The sequence below is a fragment of the Ovis aries genome, chromosome 12 (genome assembly GCF_016772045.2).
Source record: "Ovis aries strain OAR_USU_Benz2616 breed Rambouillet chromosome 12, ARS-UI_Ramb_v3.0, whole genome shotgun sequence".
NCBI lineage: Eukaryota > Metazoa > Chordata > Mammalia > Artiodactyla > Bovidae > Ovis > Ovis aries.
In genome coordinates, this window is record NC_056065.1 from 63,992,485 (window position 1) to 64,016,066 (window position 23,582).

At 36.9% G+C, this 23,582-nt stretch overlaps 1 protein-coding gene across 17 annotated transcripts in view; it reads left to right on the forward strand.

Moving 5' to 3' along the window:
- Nucleotides 1-23,582, forward strand: part of SMG7 (SMG7 nonsense mediated mRNA decay factor) — an 86,095-nt gene that overhangs the window by 38,325 nt on the left and 24,188 nt on the right. For all 17 annotated transcript variants that reach the window (XM_042229185.2, XM_042229186.2, XM_027975945.3 and 14 more), the window contains 7 exons: nt 5,124-5,155; nt 7,518-7,635; nt 9,344-9,476; nt 18,594-18,765; nt 19,941-20,012; nt 20,761-20,911; nt 21,258-21,393. In XM_042229185.2, coding sequence (XP_042085119.1) covers nt 5,124-5,155; nt 7,518-7,635; nt 9,344-9,476; nt 18,594-18,765; nt 19,941-20,012; nt 20,761-20,911; nt 21,258-21,393 — 814 coding nt within the window. The remainder of the gene's footprint in view (nt 1-5,123; nt 5,156-7,517; nt 7,636-9,343; nt 9,477-18,593; nt 18,766-19,940; nt 20,013-20,760; nt 20,912-21,257; nt 21,394-23,582) is intronic.

Genomic DNA, 23,582 nt, shown 5'->3' on the forward strand with positions numbered 1-23,582 from the left:
TGAGGAGACTATTATTGATGACTCCTCATATGGGAAAACTGTTTGTTTGGGGATTTATACATATCGACTTCTTGTTTTTGATCAAATACTTACTCCCTGGAGCAGGGGAGCCAAACCTTTTCTGTGAAGGGATAGTAACTGTTTTAGGCTTGATGAGACATGTAGTCTTTATCTCAACTACTCACCTCTGCTCTTGTAGCAGAAAGCAGCCATAGATGATACGTAAATGAATAGGCAAGCCTGTTCCAATAAAATGTATTTACAAACATTGATCCATTGTGAAGGAGGAAATTTTACCTACAGTCTGACCACTGCATGAGAATATGAATTTTACTTCTTGTGGTCTTTCTGGTAGAAATCTCAGGTATTTATTTCCTAATATGAACTGATCTTTGTTTTGATTTTTTATTTTTTGTGAACTGATCTTCAGTTTAGACTAGTTGACTTAAATGTTAAGATTTAATCAACAGAGCACGAAACTGAACCTAGGTAAGTCTGTGTTAGCTTTTTAGGTCATAGAATTTTTAATTCCAACTTGAAATAAAAATAATTTGAACTTCAGAGTTAGAAAGAACTAAGTTTGTACTTAATTGTACCTAGTTGCTTTGTGATAATGGACAGACTATTTCCACATTTCACAGTTTCAATTTCCTTGTTTATGGGATGGGAATGATAGTGGCTATCTCCCACGGTTTTATTTTCTGTTTAACTCTTCTTTACCATTTCAGTTTAGCAGAGTTATTTTAGTCATTAACGCATGTCTCTTTCAGAACCTAGGAGAGCACTGTGCTCAGAGGTGAGCATCTCTTCCCTAGTCGTTCTTGAGGCATCAAAACTCTTGAAATTTCAAAATGCTTCGACATTCATGTCAGATAGTTTTTATGACATTTTTGCAGTTTTGTTTGTGTTTAGATTTTTAGTTTCATATTTCCTGGACAGGTTATATAAAAATAGTATATAAAAATTTTGATCTTTATCAGTGGAGGCCTGTTCCAGAATCTGTTAGAATTATAGTTTTTCTCTTACTGATGGCCTATCAGAGAAGCAGATTATTTGGAAATAGTTCCTGTTATATGCTCAATATAATCTTCATTTGACTGGAAATTGGTATGCTCATTAGGCAGATCTTCATTTGACTGGAAATTGGTATCCTCATTAGGCAGATCTTGGGACTTGCCTTGTGGCTCAGACGGTAAAGTGTCTGCTACAATGTGAGGAGACCTGGGTTTGATCCCTGGGTCGGGAAGATCCTCTGGAGAAGGAAATGGCAACCCACTCCAGTACTCTTGCCTGGAAAATCCCATGAATGGAGGAGCCTGGTAGGCTACAGTCCATGGGGTCGCAAAGAGTCGGACACGACTGAGCAACTTCACTTCACTTCACTTCACTTTAGGCAGATCTTCAGTTCAGTTCAGTCGCTCAGTCGTGTCCGACTCTTTGCGACCCCATGAATCACAGCACGCCAGGCCTCCCTCTCCATCACCAACTCCTGGAGTTCACCCAGACTCACGTCCATTGAGTCCGTGATGCCATCCAGCCATCTCATGCTCTGTCGTTCCCTTCTCCTCCTGCCCCCAGTCCCTCCCAGCATCAGAGTCTTTTCCAATGAGTCACTCTTCGCATGAGGTGGCCAAAGTACTAGAGTTTCAGCTTTAGCATCATTCCTTCCAAAGAAATCTCAGGGCTGATCTCCTTCAGAATGGACTGGTTGGATCTCCTTGCAGTCCAAGGGACTCTCAAGAGTTCTCCAACACCTCAATTCAAAGGCATCAATTCTTCAGCGCTCAGCCTTCTTCACAGTCCAACTCTCACATCCATACATGACCACAGGAAAAACCATAGCCTTGACTAGACAGACCTTAGTCGGCAAAGAATGTCTCTGCTTTAGCATCACCAAAATGGTATTTGTTCATCTTTACGAGCAAATCTTGTTTGGAATGAGAAAACAATCTATAAATACATGATTCTCAGTGTATCTTGTATATACTAGGTATGTGTTTTTAGGTAAGATATGGATTCAGTTCTGTTTAGTCGCTCAGTCGTGTCCGACTCTTTGCGACCCCATGAACCACAGCACGCCAGGCCTCCCTGTCCATCACCAACTCCCAGAGGCCACCCAAACCCATGTCCATTGAGTTGGTGATGCCATCCAACCTCATCCTCTGTCTTCCCCTTCTCCTTCTGCCCTCAATCTTTCCCAGCATCAGGGTCTTTTCAAATGAGTCAGCTCTTCTCATCAGGTGGCCAAAGTATTGGAGTTTCAGCTTCAAAAATCAGTCCTACCAATGAACACCCAGGACTGATCTCCTTTAGGATGGACTGGTTGGATCTCCAAGATATGGATACATTGTAAAATAATACCCTTAGTAACTTGGCTACTCAGAATGAAAGGTTACTGAATCCAATGAAGATGCATAAGTATGGCTGGTTGTCTAAGTATAAAGTTCCTAAGTTAGTACTCTAGTTAGGTTCGGGTGAGGGCAGGAGAGGAGGTTGTGACACTGGTAGGTTAAGAGGTGAGGCATTTCTAAATATGATCTTAGATTTTAAGGACATAAATCAACTATTTTGTGAAGTTTTGGTTGTTTTTTTTTTTTTTTTTAATGGCAAAAGTTTAGCACTCAAAGCAAACAGTAAAACTAGGCTGAATGGATAATGGAATTTGATGTGATGTTATTTTTTAGGATTAAGTATAGCTGTGTATTGGGATTCCCTGGTGGCTCAGAGGTTAAAGCATCTGCCTGCAATGCGGGAGACCTGGGCTCTATCCCTGGGTCAGGAAGATTCCCTGGAGAAGGAAATGGCAACCCACTCCAGTATTCTTGCCTGGAGAATCCCATGGACGGAGGAGCCTGGTGGGCTACAGTCCATGGGGTCACAAGAGTCAGACACAACTGAGCGACTTCAGTTCACTTCATAGCTGTGTATTTGATATTGTTCATTTATAGTGATAGTTCTCATATGGCTTGTGGTTTTTATAACATCCTATTATGCTTCTGTTATATTTGAAAGCTTAATTTTTAAAAAATATTAAAAAAAATTTTTAAAGCTAAGAAAAAAGATTCATGTTATATTTTGATGAAACTAAAATTCACAATTGATATTAAATAATAAACATTTACAGTAAAAATTTTAGAGTCTCTGTTCTCTAACTTTTATGTCAGATTTTGTTTTTAAAAATGGAGATCTCTTAACTTTATATTCTTACCTTTTTATATTATATACTGTAATTTAGCCTTTTTCCTTTCTTCACTTAAAAAATATTTGTTGAATGCCTACTGTGTAGGCATAGGAGTTGTGATGGTGAGCATTAAAATCTGTGATATGTACTATGAAGAAAAAATACAAGTGCTTTGAGAATATAAAACAAGAATATGTTTCATGTATGTAGGGTTCAAGGGCTTCCCTGGTGGCTCAGGTGATAAAGAATCTGCCTGCAATGCAGGAGGCCTGGGTTCAGTCCCTAGTTTGGTAAGATCCTCTGGAGAAGGGAATGACAACCCACTCCAATATTCTTGCCTGGGGAATTTCTTGGACAGAAGAGCCTGGCAGGCTCCATTCTATGAGGTCACAAAGAGTCAGACACAACTGAGTGACTAAGACACACACACACACACACACACACGTAGGGTTTTAGTAAAGCTTCCTCAGGAAGTAATGTCTGCTGAGACAAAGGATGAGTCATTAAGTAGACAAAGTGGGGAAGAGGTATTTCTAGCAAAGGGACTCTTCTTTACAAAGGCTTTGAGTGTGAAGGGAGCCAAACACATTGGAGAATCTAGAAAGAAGTCCAGGGACTGGAGCAAAAGGGTCAAGGGGAGAACAGAATGATGATAGAAGTAGAGTACAGAGGCTCTCTTCAGAGTGCAGAGGGCTTTGAAGTCCACTTTACTGAAGATCTTGATTTTCACCCTAAAAGCAGTGGGATGTCATTAAAAGGTTTTAAGAGGGCAGTTGATGAGGTCAGATTTGCATGTTTTAAAGATCCCTCTGATAGCAGTAGAGCAAGCAGAATGAAAGGAGACAGGAGTGAAGTGGAGAAAAAGGTTTGGTGGCTTTGCAATAGTCCAGGCAATGGATGGTCATACCTTGAATGATAGTGACTGAAAAAGAACTAAAGGGAGAATTACAGATTCAAGATGTATTTAGTAGGTAAAATTCTTTGGCATTGATAGATTATCAGGGATTTGAGAGAATGTTGTCATGGATGACTTCCCGGTGTCTGCTTTTCACAGCTGGGAAGCAGTGATACATTTAGTAATGTACAAAACTCTAGAAAGAAAAACCAGAGATGAGGGTGGAGGTTGATCATGAGTTCATTTCTTGAATACAGTCAATTCTTGAAGAATTTGGGAAGAGAGAAAAGAAGCAGCAGTTAGACGAAAATATAAGATAGAAGATTTTAAAGTCTGTGAAAGTGTAGGGCGTGTTTAAATACTCTGTGAGAAGCATCCAATAGAGAGGGAAGTTTTTAAATTATTGAAAGAGGGGAGGTGGTAATTAAAGGATCAGAAGTTTTTACAAAGGCTAGAAAGAGCATACCTAAGTGGAATTACTGGTCTTAAACAAGATATACACTTCCTCTAGTGTTTTAACAAGAGTAAGAAAGAAGAGGGTTCTGTGAATGTAGTAAGCCTTTAGTAAGGGCGTTGTTTTCCTGAGGAATGGAACTGTCCTTTGCTGAAAAGAGTTGAGACTGAGGAAGAGGGCAGAAATCAGCTTGAGGAGGATGGAGATTTAAAATAGTTATAGTGGCTAGTGAATTGAGAAACACAGAATTTTCTGGCCTCATTGACAGAAAAATTTTAATTTAATAAATGTCACTTAAATGTTTTCTTTAAATGTATCAGATTTGGGAGTAACAGTAAGAAAGTGAACTCTACCTGGTAGAAGAGTTCATGATGACCCTGTGAACGTCTAAGCAGTGACATCAGTTTGCTAAGATCTTACTATTCTGGATGTTAAAGCAGGGTCACTGTTTGCAGTACCACAAATAGAGCTGCTATACATTCTTTTTTTTAATTTGCATTCTTATTGTCATATGATTTTACTTAACTTTTAGTGTTACTTACGTTGGGTAGGCCTAGTTTGTTTCTAATTGATATTCTTTTTCCCTTTTTCAGGCAGGCAGAAGTCCTGAAGGCTGACATGACAGGTACTGTCTGACTCATTTGTTTTTCACACCTTATTTTATACCATTAAATTAAGAGAAGTGTGTCATCTTATTATACTACTTGTAGTATCGTCCTGGTTGACAAAAGGTTTTTTTCAGTATTTATTGTTTTTATAGTTTGAATTTTTACTTAGATAGCTCATCAAAATTTTTTATAATCTGTGCTACATTGACTTGAATATTGCCTAGTTTAATGCATATAATAATTTAACTTTGACATACTATATTAGCGATTTAAGAGATACAGAAAAAATAATTCATCTACCATATAAACACAAGTACCAGCATTAGGTTTATGTCTTCCTGTTTATAATTCCCCAAACCTAAATAGTAAATAAGCCTTCAGAGAAAAATATTTTCAGGAAAACTCTTGCAAATTGAAAGTCCTTGAAGTTGAGCTACCTTACCACTTTTCTTTTCTCTCTCACCTTTTTGTTTTCAATAATAGCCAAGGTGTTTTTGAAACAATAATTAGACTTAGCCAGTAAAAGGAGCAGATGACTTGAACTCAAAATTAGGAAGTACATGGCAGCAGCTATGTAGTGGTCAAAATGTTCTCTTTACAGCATGATAGCAACATGCTTTCTGTGTAACTATGCTGAAATGTTTTAAAAAATGTAGGTGCTAGTGGATCTCTTTCTAATTTTTGAAGATTTTAGTTCTGCAGTGACACTCACAAAGACAGTTAAACTTGTTGTAAACCGCATACCTGCTAAAATTTACAACCAAGAGGAAATGGGCTATTTGGATGTGTTTTTCTCAATTTCTAGAGTTGCAGGCTAATATTCTAAGAATTTTGAGTAATCTCACTGTCACCTTGTTCAAGGGGGAAAAAAGCCCAAATCACTTTTTCTTAGTTTACAGTTCTTCCTGTTATTAACATAGCTGTCATTGTCCTCCATACTATGGCTCCCGGGGTCAGCTCTGCACTCTGCTCTGCTCTATTAAGCCTCTTTGTGTTGGCATTGTAATCTGCATTGTGTGATAACAGTTGTATATGGAGCAATCTCAGGCAGTCTATATACCTTTTACATTTTCTTAACTCTTGAACACTCTCAGTAAGAAGGCCTTAGGGTTTGACTTTTGTAGGGTACATCTGTTGTTCCCAGAAGGTGACTTGTCCCTAAGATATTAAGTCTGCTCATTCAAATGCTAGTCTCTCCGATGGGTCAGAGTTAATGATACCTTAAAATCCTTTCTCTGCAGCCGATGAGTTGAAGCGGGGTTGAATAAATCTATAAATGTATTTATTTAGTCATTAAAAGCTTAATAAGGGGCCAAGAACCTGATACCAAAAAATAGACCCTATATTTTAGTTTCTAGCAGACTCTCGTGAGGATTAACTCTAATATCTGGGAGATTCTGTGTGCAGAATAAGATTATGGTGCCTGTAGATACTAATAGCAATCCTAAAGAGGAGTGAAGACTATGCCGTTGCAAAACCTTGAAATGCAACCAGACAGGCTAACTAGCAGTCAGAAATATATAATTGAAAAGTCCATTATTAAGTTCTTCTATTGAGGCAGCTCACTATCAGTTGTTGCACTTATAAGCCTAGTAATAGGAAAGGCTAATGTGCCTTGTAGGACTCTGGCAGACAATACAGCCCCAGTTTGGTATTACATATAGTCATAGCCTGACTTCCTGATTTCATCTTGCACCCAGTCTCTCATTTGGCCTCTTGAGCAGTTTAATCACTTGTCTGCTCGTTTACATTAAATAGCAAGTATGCACTGCTCACAAAAGTGTCTTGACAAGCAGCCTACCGATTGGTAAAATAACACTCACTGTCAAGACTTTATTGGCTTGACATATATAGGAAAGTAGGAGTAATAGCAGAATGCTCAAACAACTGCTGGATTGTGAGCTGACAGGAGGCTTCTGTAAGGGCAATTGTGAGAATGATTCAAAAGAAGAAGAAAAGCTTCTTTGAACAAAGAGATACAGTTATTAATGTAAGAGTAAACAGATCAACTTGGCAGTCCACCGTTTCAAATGGGGTGACTCTTATGAGGCATATGACTTCCTGTGGTGTAAATACATAGATATCCATACCAAAATCAAAGGGTGAATCATTCTCTCTCTTATTTTTAAGCCTTTTTCATTTCATGGTGTTATTTCAAAACTAAAAGACAAATACAGAAGTATTTTGAAAGAGTCAATCATTAGCCCAAAGGTGAACGTTTCATCTGAAATGTAGTCGTATAAAACTTTTGGAGCAGTCTGTGATGTGTATCTAAAGCGGGTTTTTGCTTTGGTGAATGGAGAGTGAAGGAACTGTTGGTGTGGCGGGATGGCCTTAACTATCTGTTTCTCTACCTGCTGGTTTTGTTTTGTTACTCAGATTCTAAGCTGGGTCCAGCCGAAGTCTGGACATCCAGGCAGGCTCTGCAGGACCTGTACCAGAAAATGCTTGTTACTGATTTGGAATACGCTTTAGACAAGAAAGTAGAACAGGATCTGTAAGTATTACCATTTGGGATGTCCCTGTAAGATCAAGAATCTCACCGAGACTTTAGAAGAGAACAATTTGGTTGTTTCTTTTTAACCTATTTCAGAGTAAGCTACCTCAGTGGGAAAAAAAAAAAGAAATTCTAATATTTGTGATGTTTTGAACAAACTGACCTTTGGTGTAAAGAGGAGAAATGTTCAGAGTTGAGTTTTATTAAGGTGTTTAGGGCATATCATAAAAACAAGTCTGTATATATTTCAAGTGCTAAGAAATAGTGTTTGAATTCTCTGTATTGTATTCAGTCCTGTATTTGAGCTATGATTTAGAAAAGGAAGTGTTCAGAGCAGACTTTCTTTGATAAATGCAATTCTATAAATCTCTCCCAAAGGAAAATACATTGTAAGGAAAGTTCTTCCTTTTAATCAAATAAATAGATATTTCCTTCCTCCGATCCCCAACAAGACTAAGAAAAATTTTACGTATTTGGGCTATTCCACTCATTCTTTCTATGAGCTGTGAAATGGCAGATAACCAGATTCCCAAGTGAGTAAATAAATTCCTTTCATGGAAGGCCTTGCTTTATAAATTGAAACAAGGACATTAGCCTGGTGGAAAATTAAAAATCAAGAATATTCTGTTTACCTAAGTTGTGGTGAAAATTAGTTTTTCCTAATCTAATTTTCCTGATTTTTGTACACCTGACCTTTATATTGTTAGAAGACCTAGTAATAGAATTTAATCACAACCACTCAAACACGTATTTTTGATATTAGAGTCATGGATAAGATGGCATCAAAATTGCTGAGGGAGTGATTGCCCTCAGAAATCATTAAAAACCCCAGTGCTTCAAAAGAGTCTCAAAAGCTGCCGTTGATAAAGAATTAGGTACTTTCCAGGTAGGTTGTAAACCCTTTATCTGTATTTGCATCCTTTAATGAAGCCAGTATATCTTCCTTCCTTCTTAGTTTGTTTTTTTGTTCGTTTCTTTCTTTCCCCCCTGTGATTTCCAAATTAGGGAGCAACTGTACTTCACCATAACTAAATTTAAAATGACTCTCTGTACAACTTGATTAATGAATGAAAGGCATTTTATAACAGGATTTTGGTATGCCATATTTCAGCACTGTGTTGTTTCTTAGTTTGAATAGCCAAAACTGAAATGTCAAAAATAAGTTTATATTTCAAGCTCTTGCAAAAATATTAACCCCAAGAGAAACAAAACTATTAAATAGAAATAGAACCAAGTGCTGTGGGAAATAAGTTTTAGAGAAATAAGAAATATGGCTTAATATTTATAAGGAAACCACCGCCACCATCTCCCATCCCCCCAGGCATGCCACTTGATAGAAGACATTTTTTGGTGCAATGATAAAATGTATGAAAACTTGTTAATAGCTTACTTTTACTTTGGTCTTACCACTGTAGTTCTAAGTTTGTACCAGGATTCCTAAGTAGGTTCTAACTCTAGTAACCCTAAAAGATTAATAACTGAAGCCACTGATTATTCGAACATTTGGTAAGTGTTTACTAAGGTCAGTTGCGTTCTACTGCTTGTCTAGTCTTGTTCAAAGGGGAGCATAAAGTTATTTAAGTGATAATGCAGGTTTACTGTCTAGTGTGTTATAATTATAACAAACAGTTCTTTCTTGTTCTCAGGGGGACCAGTGTCTGCCCAGTGAGTCACTGCTATACCAAATAGAATTACATTTTGTTTTCAGCTGGAATCATGCCTTTAAGAATCAGATCACAACACTACAAGGCCAGGCAAAGAATCGAGCAAACCCGAATCGGAGTGAAGTTCAGGCAAACCTTTCTCTGTTCCTAGAGGCAGCTAGTGGCTTCTATACTCAGGTGAGTTTGGCACTGCATACCAGTTTTCCTAAAAATCAGTGGTGAACATTCCCTTTGTGCACATCTTATTTGTATAGGTACTTTACATACCCATAGTATGGTGCATCTAGGGGTTGATCATCTGTAATCTCAAATTGAAAAAATGTCCAGAATTATTTACCATAAGACTTTTAAAACAGTAAAGACTCTGCTCTTTAAAAGGTGATGGTTCACCTTAAAGGTTGGAGGTATAATTGTATGAATAGGAAAAGGGCATGAGAGCAATGCCTTAGTGAAGCTGCAGAAGTACAGTTACAAGTGAACTGACTTGGCTTCATTAGAGCAAATGTGAATGTATGGGTATGGTCACTAAGAAGGTTTAGCAGCCATGTTGTGCCAGGTAAGAAAGTCAAACTCTGTGATCTCAAATGAGTTTCTCTAGTATTAAGTATATAGTAGAATATATCTGGAGCGTCAAATGCTGTTAAGCTACCTAAGAGATAGAGTAGCCTTTCCTCAGTTTGAATAATAAGCTGATATTTATTGTTCTCAGAAACTTTCCCTGCCCTTAGTTATATCTCGATATGACTTCTAAATCACGTGAGGTAGAATGATTCTTTCTTGGACAGACAAATAATTCTTTTTGGACAATGAATTTTATTTAAGCAGAATTCCTTTGAAAACTTCATCCCATTCACTTATAATAGCATTCATAATTTAATAAAATGTGTATAAATTCTCCTCTTACAATGACAAGGCAAGATTTTGAGGAGCTTGTACCAAAGAAATTCACAGAACCTTCTCTCTGCTGCTGCTTGACCACTGCGGTTTTGCTGTTTAGAAAAGACTGTTGAAAGATATCAAATAGCTGCCATCTTATAGGTTTACTTAGACTAAAAAATTCATCACTGTTCATCGTTGAAAGAACTCAAGTATGGTTCTTGTTCTCACACTTCATTTTTTAATTGCTTCCAGCTTTTAGCAAAAGTTGGTATTTCTGGAGAGAGGGGTTGTGGTTTGACTTGACTAATCCTTAGGGCAGATGTTAAAGGTTAATTCATTCTGCAAGTAACTGTTAAAAATCTGTTCTTTTTAAGACACAATACTAGACACCGAGGATTAGGGGGAAGAGAGACCATCTTTTAACTTTCAAAGGACTATCCAGTCTAAATGAGGAGATGGATATATTAAATAGATACTTTTTTTTGGCTTTTCCATTATAAAAAATGCATACCAATGCCAAGAGATTTGAAAATTATAAAAAGTCAAAGCATTTTTCCTTACCCTCTCATTCAGGATAAATTACTGATGAGTAGAGTTTTTAACACTATTGATAATCACTTTTGTTTTCCCAGAAAGTTATCATTTATGTTTTTAAATTTCCATCAACAGTGTATGCAAGTGTCTATCTTGACATACACTCAACAGCATTAAGTATTTCAGTAAAGGCAAATGAATGATTAATTGATAACATACTTCATAGATGGAGAATAATTTAATGTCTAGTTACTACTGATATTGAACTTCTTTCATTCTTTATTAGATATTTGTATTTTATACAATCAGTTTAATAATTTATTTTCCCCATCCATTGTTCAAACTCTAATTTTTTCCGCAGTAATTTATCTGAGCTCTTTCTGCATAGGGATATTAGTTTTTCTTCCTTTTTTTTTTTTTTTGACAGACATCCTTTTCTCCAATTTCTTCCTGCCCTTTCATTTTGTTTGAGGTTTTTGAAATACAGCAGTTACATAGTTTCGTTCTTACTGCACAGGTTTTCTTTGTGCATTTGTCCATAGGTCAACAGATACTTAATAATAATAATTACAATTTAAAGGAACAAATAGGTTTTATATTCAAATACTAAAATTTGGAAGCAACACCAATATCCTACAGTAGAGTAACGGTTAAATAAATTATAAACCATCTGTAAAATGGAATTATGAAACTATTATAAATGGTATTTATGAAGGTTTTTTAATTGAGGTTTAGCTGGTGTACAATATTATGTAAGTTTCAGGTATATAACATAGTGAGTCACAATTTTTAAAGGTTGTACTGTTTATGCCTGTGTGCTTGCTAAGTCACTTCAGTCATGTCTGACTCTCTTTTGCCCTATGGACTGTAGCCCACCAGTCTCCTCTGTCCATGGGATTCTCCAGGCAAGAATACTGGAGTGGGTTGCCGTGCCCTCCTCCAGGGGATCTTCCTGACCTAAGGATCAAACCTGCCTGCCTATCTGATGTCTTCTGCATTAGCAAGCAGGTTCTTCACCACTAGTGTCATCTGGGAAACACTTACTCGTTTATAGTAATTATGAATATTGGTTATAGTCCCTGTGCTGTATAATATGTCCTTAGAGCTTATTTATTTGGCGCATAACAGCTTGTGCCTCTTCGTCCCCTACCTCTACCTCTCCTCTCTCCTTTGCCTTTCCTAGCTGGTAACCACTAGTTTGTTTTCTTTATCTGTGTGTCTGTTTCATTTTTTTTGTTATATTTACTACTTTGTTGGGTTTTTTAGATTTCACATGTAAATGATAGCATACAGGCACTTACCTTTCTGTATCTGACATTGCATTTAATATAATCTCTTCCAAGTCCATGTTGTTGCAGGTGGCAAATTTTCATTCTTTTTTATGGCTTAGTAGTATCCCATTGTACGTGTATGTTCGTGGGGATATACACACACCCCACATCTGTTTTATCCATTCATCTGTTGATGGACAGTTGGGTTGTCTCCATATGTTGGCAGTTGTATATAACGCTGCTGTGAACATTGAAGTGCATGTATGTTTTGTTTTTGTTTTATTCGGCTATATGCCCAGGAATAGGAGTGGAATTGCTAAGTAATAGGGTAGTTCTGTTTTTATTTTTCTGAGAAACCTCCATACTGTTTTCTGCACTGACTGTACCAACTTACATTTCCACCAGCAGTGTATGGGGGCTCCCTTTTCTCCATGTCTTCATCAGCATTTGTTGTTGGTGATCTTTTTGATGATAGCCATGACATTTGTGAGGTAATAACTCACTGTGGTTTTAATTTGCATTTTTCTGATGACTAGCAATGTTGAGCCTCTTTTCATTGCCTATTGGCCATCAGTATGTCTTCACTGAAAAAGTGTTTATTCAGGTCTTCTGGCATTTTTTAATCCAGTTGTTTGTTTTTTTGATCTTAAGTTTTATGAGCAGTTTATAGATTTTGGATATTAACTCTTTATCAGTTTTCTCTCATTTGGTAGGTGGGGTTTTCATTTTGTTTGACGGTTTTCTTTGCTCTGCAAAAGCTTTTAAGTTTAATTAGTTCCTGTTTATTGGAGAAGGAAATGGCAACCCACTCCAGTGTTCTTGCCTGGAGAATCCCAGGGACGGGGGAGCCTGGTGGGCTGCTGTCTATGGGGTCGCACAGAGTCGGACACAACTGAAGCAACTTAGCAGCAGCAGCAGCAGGTCCTATTTATGAAGATTTTTTTTTATGATCAGGAAATTGTGTTAAATGAAAAATCATGATATAAAATCTATGTATACAGTTGGACTCTAAACGTTAGTTGAATAGTCTCAGCTCAGTGGGGTATTAACAAAAATGGTATGTTTCCCTATTCCTAACATACACACACCCCCCAATTACTACTTTCAACTATACTTCTTTGAATTCCAGATTCCCATCATAACCTTTTGGAAAGATTTCGTACCATTCTCATTGCCCTTAGGTTTTTATAATAAACAATCTAGTTTTAAAACTCCAGTCTCATCTCCAACCTAAATCTCCTACAAGCCTACATCTCCTCCATGTAGTGGAAATCTAAACTGAACACAACTGAAGTCAGGAGGAGCAGTAGAGACTTGGTGGAGGTATTGGATTGGCCAAAAGATCTTACGGAAAGACCAGAGTGAACCCTTTGGCCAACCCAATAGAGTGTCCACCTTCTGCAGTACGTTTTTATATTAGCCATTATTACATAGACTATCTTGAAAAATGATTCTTAGCCTTTTCTTTATGATGTGGCACACACGTAGCACATTTCCAAGGGTTCGGTTGGACACTGATAAATCCAGACGAATCTGCAAGGAAGTGTAGCAGGAGTCATTTTTGTTGAGGCAGCAGGTTATTTGCAAAAACATTTTATAAGCAAGTCAATAGTAAAATCATTAAATGTCTCAAAATATTGTTTTATAAAGGAAAATATTTTATAAAGGAAAATATATAAATAATCTAATTTTGAAATTTGTTTTTTGAAATTTTTGTAGTAAGTATTACTCTTTCCCCCACTGCATTCCACAGGCCCTGGTTGAGTAATTACACCAGTCATAGAATGAGCAGCAGTGAACTCTCTTCAGATCTCAACATTAATAGAACTTGTTAGTAACATTTTTTTTTGGTTATCTTGACTTGATAATTGAAACAGTTAAATGGTGTTGTAAACAATAATGTTCTGTACACCTTTTTTGATGACATGTGGTACAGATTAAGCTACTAGACTGGGGAAGTACACCAGGTCCAAATCATTGTATAGCTTTATAGACTAAGATGAGTTTTGAATTTTAATCTGAAGTATAGTTGCAAGTCATTGGGAAGTAGACAGGGGAATAGCATGATAAAATTTGTATTTTTAAAAGATTACTTTGGATGTTGCTTGGAGATTGATTTAGCAGGGGTCAAGAATGGAAGGTAGATAGTGTGCCGCTGTGGTAATGGGAAGATATTGATGGATTTTTAAAGTATGGCCAGGACTTCCTAATGGATTGGATCAGATGTATGGAATCAGGATAGGGGAAGAGTCAGAGATAACTTAAGTTATCAGATTGAGTGGCTAGTTGACTGGTTGTACCATGTACTGAGGTAGGGAACACTGAGGAAAAGACAACTCTATTCAGGCTACGCTAGGGAGATAGATGCCAGTTTGACATATAAGTGGAGAGGTCAAATAGGTAATTTGATAAGCTAAGCTAGGAGCTCAGTGAAAAGGTCAGAGCCAGAGTAAAATTTATGATTACAATAAAGTACCCTGACTTAGACATTAGGGTTTTTGCATTTAAAACCATAGAACTAGGTGGGAACAGGTTTGGCACAGGAGGAGCCACATTTCAGTAGGAGTAAATCAGAGTGGTATCTTAGAAGACAAAGAGAAAAGCATTTCGCTCTGAGGAGGGAGTGACCAACTCAGTTGAGTGCTACAAAGAAATCAAGTAAGGTGATTAAAAAGGATCAGTTGGATTTGACACACAGAAGTCATTAGTGAAATTAATGGATACCATATTTCCTCATTTCTAAAACATTTTTCATATTTTAACACCTCTGAGATAGGGATACATTTACAAAAGATGGTCAGTTCACCATTTAATTGGCAGTTTTTTATTCTGTTACATAAATAATAGTTCATCTTATAGTTTATGGTATCTTGGATTTGATGAAATTTGACTTGAGTGGTTGAGATAGAAATCTGATTAGAATGGATTGAAAAGAGATTGATACATGATTATCCTCATTTCTGTTTTCTGTGAAGATGATTTTGACTTAGATATTGTTTTGTTAACTGTTGGTATTAAAGCATGGTGCTTCAAACCAGAACCAAATTGCCAAATGAAGTAAAGATATAACATTATGCTGTATGGGTTTTTTTAAAACATGAAAAAACAGAACAGTAGAGTAGTCCTTACTCTTAAGAAATGGGAGCCAAAAAGAAAGCATTAAGTATCCGTAGTAATTAAAAGAGATTCTGTGTATTCATAGTGAAAGTGAAAAGTGAAAGTCGCTCAGTCATGTCCAACTCTTTGTGATCCCATGGACTATACAGTCCATAGAATTCTCCAGGCCAGAATACTGGAGTGTGGTAGCCTTTCCCTTCTCCAGGGGATCTTCCAAACCTAGGGATCAAACCCAGGTCTCCCACATTGCAGGTGGATTCTTTACCAGCTGAGCCACAAGGGAAGCCCAAGAATACTGGAGTGGGTAGCCTATCCCTTCTCCAGCAGATCTTCCCAACTCAGGAATCAAACTGGGATCTCCCGCATTGCAGGCGGATTCTTTACCAGCTGAGCTATGAGGGAATCCCTGTGTATTCATATTTAGTTCTAAATTCTTAGGGTAGATTGAAGAGCTAAGGAGCAGTGGAATAGTATAATAGAGCTTTCACAGAATAATTGCCAAATATAGTTTTGTTCAGCTTATTAAACATCTGTTTCTCTTTAGTCTCACCTTGTTTCTGCCTCAGCTCGTGCTTTCTCACCTGGAATCCTTTGAACCAGCAGGAGTTTTTCCAGTATGTCTACCTACAACTCCTGGGTTCAGGCAAAAAAGTTTATTATAAGACAGCCACATGAAGTTTCGACCATATTTGATTAACTTTTCTTAAACACCCTTTTTCCTTCTATAGATACTCAGCTGTGCCTGATTTTCCAGCCTGTTCTTTCAGCTGTTTGCTTATCCTCGGTCATGTTTCTTCTTGCTGTCTTCCACAGAATCTGTTTTAGGGTTTTTCCCATTTTTTGTTCCTTTTTTTCTATTTTCAGACTCTCTTCATTCTGGGCACTAGTTTTGTTTGCTCAATTTTATGTCAGTAAATATCTTGCACATTGCAAATGAACAGGTATAAATACAGTTGTAGATAACCCCTGTGTTTCATGAGAAGGGAATATAGGATTTTATATTTGGTTATAGAGGTGCTTTTTATCTTAGGAAAAGGGTGACATATTATATATCATTCTGAGTTGGGTCCCCCAAGGTATCTTATTTTGTTTCGTGAAATCTGTACTTATTAGAGAGAGTGGTATTTGAATCAAGATATTTCTAATTCTGTAATATTACTCAACTCAATATTTTTGTTGCTTTCATACCCTCATCTGAAAAAAATGGAGCTTCATACCTGTGTTGAAGCAACATATTGCATTGCTACTGGTTTATCACAAGGATTAAGTGAGACAAACACATAGCCCAGGGATTGAAACTTATTATAGGCATAGAATATTCCGTTGGTTTATGCTATTTGTGTTTGATATCTTTCTCTCTCTTCCTCATCTCTCCTACTCTCCTTTCCCTACTTTATGTACCTGTCTTGCTCGTTTAGCTGTGAGCTCCTTAAGCACACAGATTTTTTTATTTATCTCTGTGTCCCTATTTTCCATCAGTGTGTAATACAATAACCAAGTATTTGAATGATTTTCAGTTCAGTCACTCAGTCGTGTCTGACTCTGCAACCCCATGAACTGCAGCATACCAGGCCTCCCTGTCCATCACCAACTCCCAGAGTCCACCCAAACCCATGTCCATCGAGTCGGTGATGCCATCAAACCATCTCATCCTCTGTCGTCCCCTTCTCCTCCTGCCCTCAATCTTTCCCAGCATCAGGGTCTTTTCAAATGAGTCAGCTCTTCGCATGAGGTGGCCAAAGTATTGGAGTTTCAGCTTCAACATCAGTCCCTCCAATGAACACCCAGGACTGATCTCCTTTAGGATGGACTGGTTGGTTCTCCTTGCAGTCCAAGGGACTCTCAAGAATCTTCTCCAACACCAGTTCAAAGGCATCAATTCTTTGGTGCTCAGCTTTCTTTATAGTCCAACTCTCATATCCATACATGACCACTGGAAAAACCATAGCCTTGACTAAACGGACCTTTGTTGGCAAAGTAATGTCTCTGCTTTTCAATATGCTGTCTAGGTTGGTCATAACTTTCCTTCCAAGGAGTAAGCGTCTTAATTTCATGGCTGTAATCACCATCTGCAGTGATTTTGGAGTCCAGAAAAATAAAGTCAGACACTATTTCCACTGTTTCCCATCTATTTCCCATGAAGTGATGGGACCGGATACCATGATCTTAGTTTTCTGAATGTTGAGCTTTAAGCCAACTTTTTTCACTCTCCTCTTTCACTTTCATCAACAGGCTCTTTAGTTCTTCTTCACTTTCTGCCATAAGTGTGGTGTCATCTGCTTGTAAGTAAATATTTGAATGACTGAGAGTAGAATGTGAAGAGCTGTGTGGAGGGCCAAGAATTAAGTGCTTGAGGCTATTAATGTGGAGGGAGAAAAGTCTTTGAATGAAGGACACTGAAAAGAAATGATAGGCAAGAAAAAAAGAACTAGAAAAGCTTAGTGATCAGTCATAAAATCAGCTGTTTTCAATGTGACAGAGAGCTCCAATAGGATGATGACTAGAAAACGTCCATTGTATTTGCTTATTTTTAACAAGAAGTCTTTGACAGCAGTTTCAGTAGAGTGGTTGTGGATGGTGGGATGGGGAGCGGAGAGGTTGTGTGAAAGTCAGATCGTAATGGACCAAGGAGCGACTAGGAATTGAGAAAGCAGATATGATACTTATGGACTCCTTTGAAGGAATTCTGTTGAGAAGAAGAGACATTAGAAGCTTGCTAAAGCAGAAGTCTAGAGTCAAGGGGAAGTGCTTCCGTTCTGCGTGTTTTGTTTTATAGTAATAATTATTGTTTATTTTTTGTGGGCTACGTTTCATAGGCCAGAGCAAAGAAGCTTGATAAGTTGAAAGTAGATTTTAAAAATGAGAGGATGACAGGCAGGAGGCAGAAAAGAATGAAACAGCATGCTCAGACAGAGAAGTTATTCCTCAGTGAGAGAAGGAACCCTCTCATACCATAAAACTAGAGAAGAAAGGAAGAAAGAGTGGATGTCTACATAATGTCAAAAGTTCCTTCCAGATCTCTACAGATGTATAGATCTGTGTATGCAGAGACCCAAGTTTGACCTCAAGCTTAAGAAAATAAATCTCAGGAAACTCCTGAAGTCTGCCAAATATGTTGGTTTGTATTTAAGTCAAATTTGTAACCAACTAGTCTTTAATGAGTTTTGTGTGTTTCTAAGAGGAAAACAAAATAGAGAGAGAGGTAATTTCATGGAGTTGCTTGCTGAATGAATCTGAATAGCCTACTCAGGTAAAATCTTTTTTTTTCCCCTAAATTGCTGCTGTTCCTTTTAGATGTACAACTTGGATTGCTCTAATACTTGGCAAGTCAAATGATATGATTTGTAATGAATGTTACTAGTTATCCTATGAAAGGTTGTCCTATCTTAGGTCTTAGCAGTATGTAATATTAGTTACACATGTTAAAGTATACCAACATTACTGTTAGAGCACTTTGACTTAATACTAATCCTTGCTCATGTTTTCCTTTCAGTTATTACAAGAACTGTGTACAGTGTTTAATGTAGATTTACCATGCCGTGTAAAGTCTTCCCAGTTGGGAATTATCAGCAATAAACAGACGCATACCAGCGCCATAGTGAAGCCACAGTCTAGCTCCTGTTCCTATATCTGCCAGCACTGCCTCGTTCACCTTGGAGACATTGGTGAGCCCTTGGTGTGAAGGAATTGATAATACATTCATGCTTTTCTTTGGAGTAGTCATAGAAAGATTATTTTCTTTTAAACAAGCATACACGTACAACTTAGATTGTCATGAGAGAAAACTATAAAATGTATTTTAAGAAACTTTGATTTGCTGAATGCTTTGAGATTGGCAAAGGATCTTGAAGGAAGTAACTTTCATATTCAGATTTTATGCAGATATAGGCAAATAATAAACCAGCAAAAATGTAATCAAAGCTTAATTTTTCAAAGTGATGCCATAATATTTTCTGAAAGACTGTACTCCTTTGGAATTGTGGAGTTTATAAAAATTACTCCTCCTGAAGCTGGGTTGCCTTCTTTTCTTCCTACCAGTGCATTAAAAGTTCATTTTTAATTGTTTGCTTTTTACAGTTCAATTTGTATTTCCATTTTATATATTTTATCTGGGAATGTTATAGAATATATGTATTCTTGTTCATTCCTTTAAGGTGACCTAAAAAGGGTTGTGAAACAAATTAACTATAGGATTATGTTTTGACTGTCCTCAAATAGCAAGGAGTGGATTTACATTCAGAGATTTTTAGATTTCTTGATGTCATTCATTCCAGGAGAGGTCACATCAAAGTAAGCACCAATTTCTACAGGGGGATTCAGTGAGTAATAGTATATCTAGATTGCTTTTGCTTTCAGTGTATTCTTTGCACACACATAAATAATATTTCAATAGGTCTGAGGCATTTTTCAAAATCACTTTATAAAGATATTAAAGAAATACATAAATTTCAGATCATATTGTATAGTGTTTTTTGTTTTGTTTTGTTTTTAAGTGCCATATAACTCACCCCTTCTTGTGGGCCGGCCCCAGGTCACCAGCATAGTCCGTAGTGGGAGCTGGTGATGGCATGACACTGGAGGACCTGAAAATGGGGCCTAGGTAAGCTTTAAAGTTGGTCACATGCTCAGTGTCCCAGGTAGGGAAGGCTGAATGGACACTTCACACATAATCCTACAGTTAATTTGTTTTAAAATATTTTGTCTTTAATCACCTTAATTTAATTTTACTGTGTTTATTAACTTTAAATCTTTAAACTGTAGCTGTTTTGGAATTACCCTAATGGTTGTTTTTATCTGTGTGTTTGTTTTTAAACTGAGCTTTTTCTTTCCCCCCTCTTAGCTCGATACAGAAACCAGACCAGCCAGGCGGAGTCCTACTATAGGCATGCGGCTCAGCTTGTCCCCTCCAATGGTGAGTTGCTTATGACACTTTACTCTCAGTAGAAAAATGGAAAATAGATAGTTCAGGGCTCCTTTAAGAAGCCAAAAGATATTTTCTGTTTTGGTATTGATTATTGTATTTTTCCTTTCAACTGTACATTCTGTGTAATTGGAAATAAAAATATTATTACTGTTGTCAGTAAAGCACTATGAATCGAATATCCTCTAATGTGATCTAAAATTGCTTCAACAACTGGCTTCCCTAATAATAATAATAATTTTCTTTTCAATACCATAATTTCCCTCCTAGAAAAATTCTCTCTTACTACAAAAAGATAATGTCTTTTGATGGCTCCCTAAATGGGCGTTAGGAGTGATTCTTGAATTAAATTACTTTAGGTGTTTGGTGATAGGCTTTCTTGTTAAGCCACATTGAAAGTCCTTTTCATGCTGTCTGTGGCTACTTTCCCACTACGGTGGCAGAGGTGAGTAGCTGTGATAAAGACTGGCGCACAAAGCAAAAAATACTTACTGTCTAGCCCTTTCCAAAGTCTTATTTGAACTTAGAGTGCCCTCCACCCTAATCATAGGACTTTTTAACCTATGCGCCATCACCAAAGTGTGCTGCTAGGCCATTTTTAATGAGCTAGTCATGAGATTTACTTTATAAAATGCTCCCCATTGTTAATACAGAGATTTAAAAACTGACCTTCTGTATTCTGTGATAGCAAGACTTCACGCATCTTGGATTACTTTAGAATCTTACCTTTCTCCTCTAGGTCAGCCTTACAATCAGTTGGCTATCTTAGCTTCTTCCAAAGGAGACCATCTGACTACAATTTTCTACTACTGCAGAAGCATTGCTGTGAAGTTCCCTTTCCCAGCTGCCTCTACTAATCTACAAAAAGCACTTTCTAAAGCACTGGAAAGGTAGGGTTGACTTTTCCAAATGGACTCAAATTTGGGTATACGAGAAATAATGGCCAGTTGCTCATGCTTTCTGTCTCTCCTATTTGCCTAAAATTTAAACATATGTATTACAACAGTTTTGCATGAATTTCAACTGGTCAGTCTCTGAATTGTTCCCAGTGGAGTAGTACAGGCTGCTGAGTACTAACTCATCTGAGCATGTTACAGTTGAAAAGTCACTGAGAGCACAATCTGCTCCCTGAGTCACAGGTGCTCAAATAGTGTGTTTTTGCAAATCAAAGTCTCCTGTGAGACATTTTAGCCATTTTGCTGCTTAAGATTCATGAAAGTTTTTCTTTCATTTCAGCCGGGATGAGGTGAAAACCAAATGGGGTGTTTCTGACTTCATCAAGGCCTTTATTAAATTCCATGGTCATGTGTACCTGAGTAAGAGCTTGGAAAAGTTGAGCCCTCTTCGAGAGAAGTTGGAAGAACAGTTTAAGGTTAGATTTTTTTTAACAGAATTTTTTCTGGTCTAAATGACGAAGCATACAATTTTAGAGGAGACTCACTCCCAGTTTTATGTCATTACTTAATTATGAAATGTTGATAAAACCGAAATTTAAAGCTTGTGAAATTCTGGCAAACCACATTCCTTCAGTTTAAACTGAGGTGCTGTCTATATAAAGAAACACAGCAGACATGTTTTCACTAAGTAGCTGCCATTTGGCAGAAAATATCATAGTGGGAAAAGACAAATTTTCCTCCTTCCCTCTCAGGTCAAGCACCTTTCTTTTCTCAGTTTTGGAAGTCCAGCATTTGATGTTTTCTGTATTTAGGTGTGATTTGGTTGCCTACTTTATTGATAGTAATTCCATTCTGCAGACTGAGCTCATTGTTCTTACTGTGCTTTGATCCCTCAGGATTTGTGATTGACTGAAGGAAAGTAATGAGAATTTCATTCAGCAGGCATGTATTTCACTCATTTGTACAAGGAGATAAAATTAAAGAACCTTTTTTCTAGTTATACGTATGAAAATAATTTTTATTAGTATATTAACTTTGTTTAAATGATGTAGTAAAATATAATATTGGAGGAGTTAAAATTAACTTTTATTTTTAGTTCATTTATTCAACAAACATTTGACTAGTATGTATCAATCACTGTTTTAGTCACTGAAATCAACAGTGAACAAGACAAATAACATATTTCTAGGTTACTTTTGAGTGTCTAGGGGAATTATCTGTAACTGGGAAATTGTCTATGAAGTATTATACAAGTTTCACATTCCAGAGATTGTAGAACTTAGTTAAGAGACAGTAAATTAGCCAGATACAATCAGAAATAGTTTTTATAGATGATCATTTTTTAGTTGATACTTTTTATGTGTAAGAGATTATACCAAGTAACTATAATAGAAATAGCTTGTTTTTAAAATAAGCTTCTAGAGTCCCCTGCTGTTCTCTGCTTCTGTTAGTGACCTATTTAAACTTAGCTCATGATTTATGGGGTTGGGTACATGAAAGAAACAACCAACTTTTTAAAGCCCTAGGCTGTTCAGCCCAGAAAAAACAAATCTAAATATTATTCATTGTTAAGTTTTCAGCTACATGAAGGATTATTTTAAAAGAACACATCTTTGTCTTCCTGAGGTCAGAAATAAAATCTTAAAATTTAAATAGAGACCTGTAGGGGGTTACTAAGAGGTCTCTCTTTTGAGAGCTTAAAAGTCAAATTGACAGCCATTTTTCTTGAATGGTTTAGGTGCAGTCTCATTGAATAGCAGGGTGTTGGACCAAATGATCTTTTGAGATTGCTTCCAGCTCTGGTTCTATTCAAGATATACTCCCTAAATGGGGAGGGAGGGGGGACCTACCTTCATAAGATCTTCTTCAAGTCATTCTCGTATAGAATCTAGTCAATTTTGTATTTGGTTCAACCTTAGACACTAATATTGTCTGCAGATATATATTTTTGCATGTGAAGTTCTGGTGGGTGTATATGGGCAATTGCTAAAATAACACTTTAAAGTATTATTCCAACACTCTAAAGTTAAACATAGTATGAGGCAGATCTATTTTAAACCTTAGCCAGTATTGAAATGTCAGAAGAACATTGTTGGAGTGAAATTTTAGCATAGTTGAGTAAGTGTTTCTAAAGGCTTTACAGATAATTAGTATTATCCACATGTAAACCTCAGTGTATCTGTCTTACCAGCAAGTCTTTATCTACGAAGCAGAAACATGTACCAACTTGAGGTCCTTAAGTCCTCATTGGAGGACTTAAAATCTGGGTTTAGGAATTGAGATACAGTGCTTTTATATCTGTTAAATGTGTGCTGTTTCCTAACACTATTTAGTTCAGTATAATCCTTAACTGCTGTTGAAATTGTCTTTGAGTAACAAAAAGTCAGTCTCGGTTTAATCTGTTACTAAAATGCAATCCACATGTTCTGAAATTACAACTTAATAATTATATATTCCTAAAAGTATGGGTTATTCCTTCACTAAGTGTTTGAGTTCATATTGTATACTCTGCACTGCTCTCACTTCTCTAAGCTGTTAGAGATATAGGGGAAAACAAGACACAGTCTGTACCTTCATGAGCTTTCATTATCATTTGCTAGTCCTTGGCTGCTCTCATATGCTATGTTTCTGTACATAAACTAGAAAAAAATTTTTTTAATTTTGT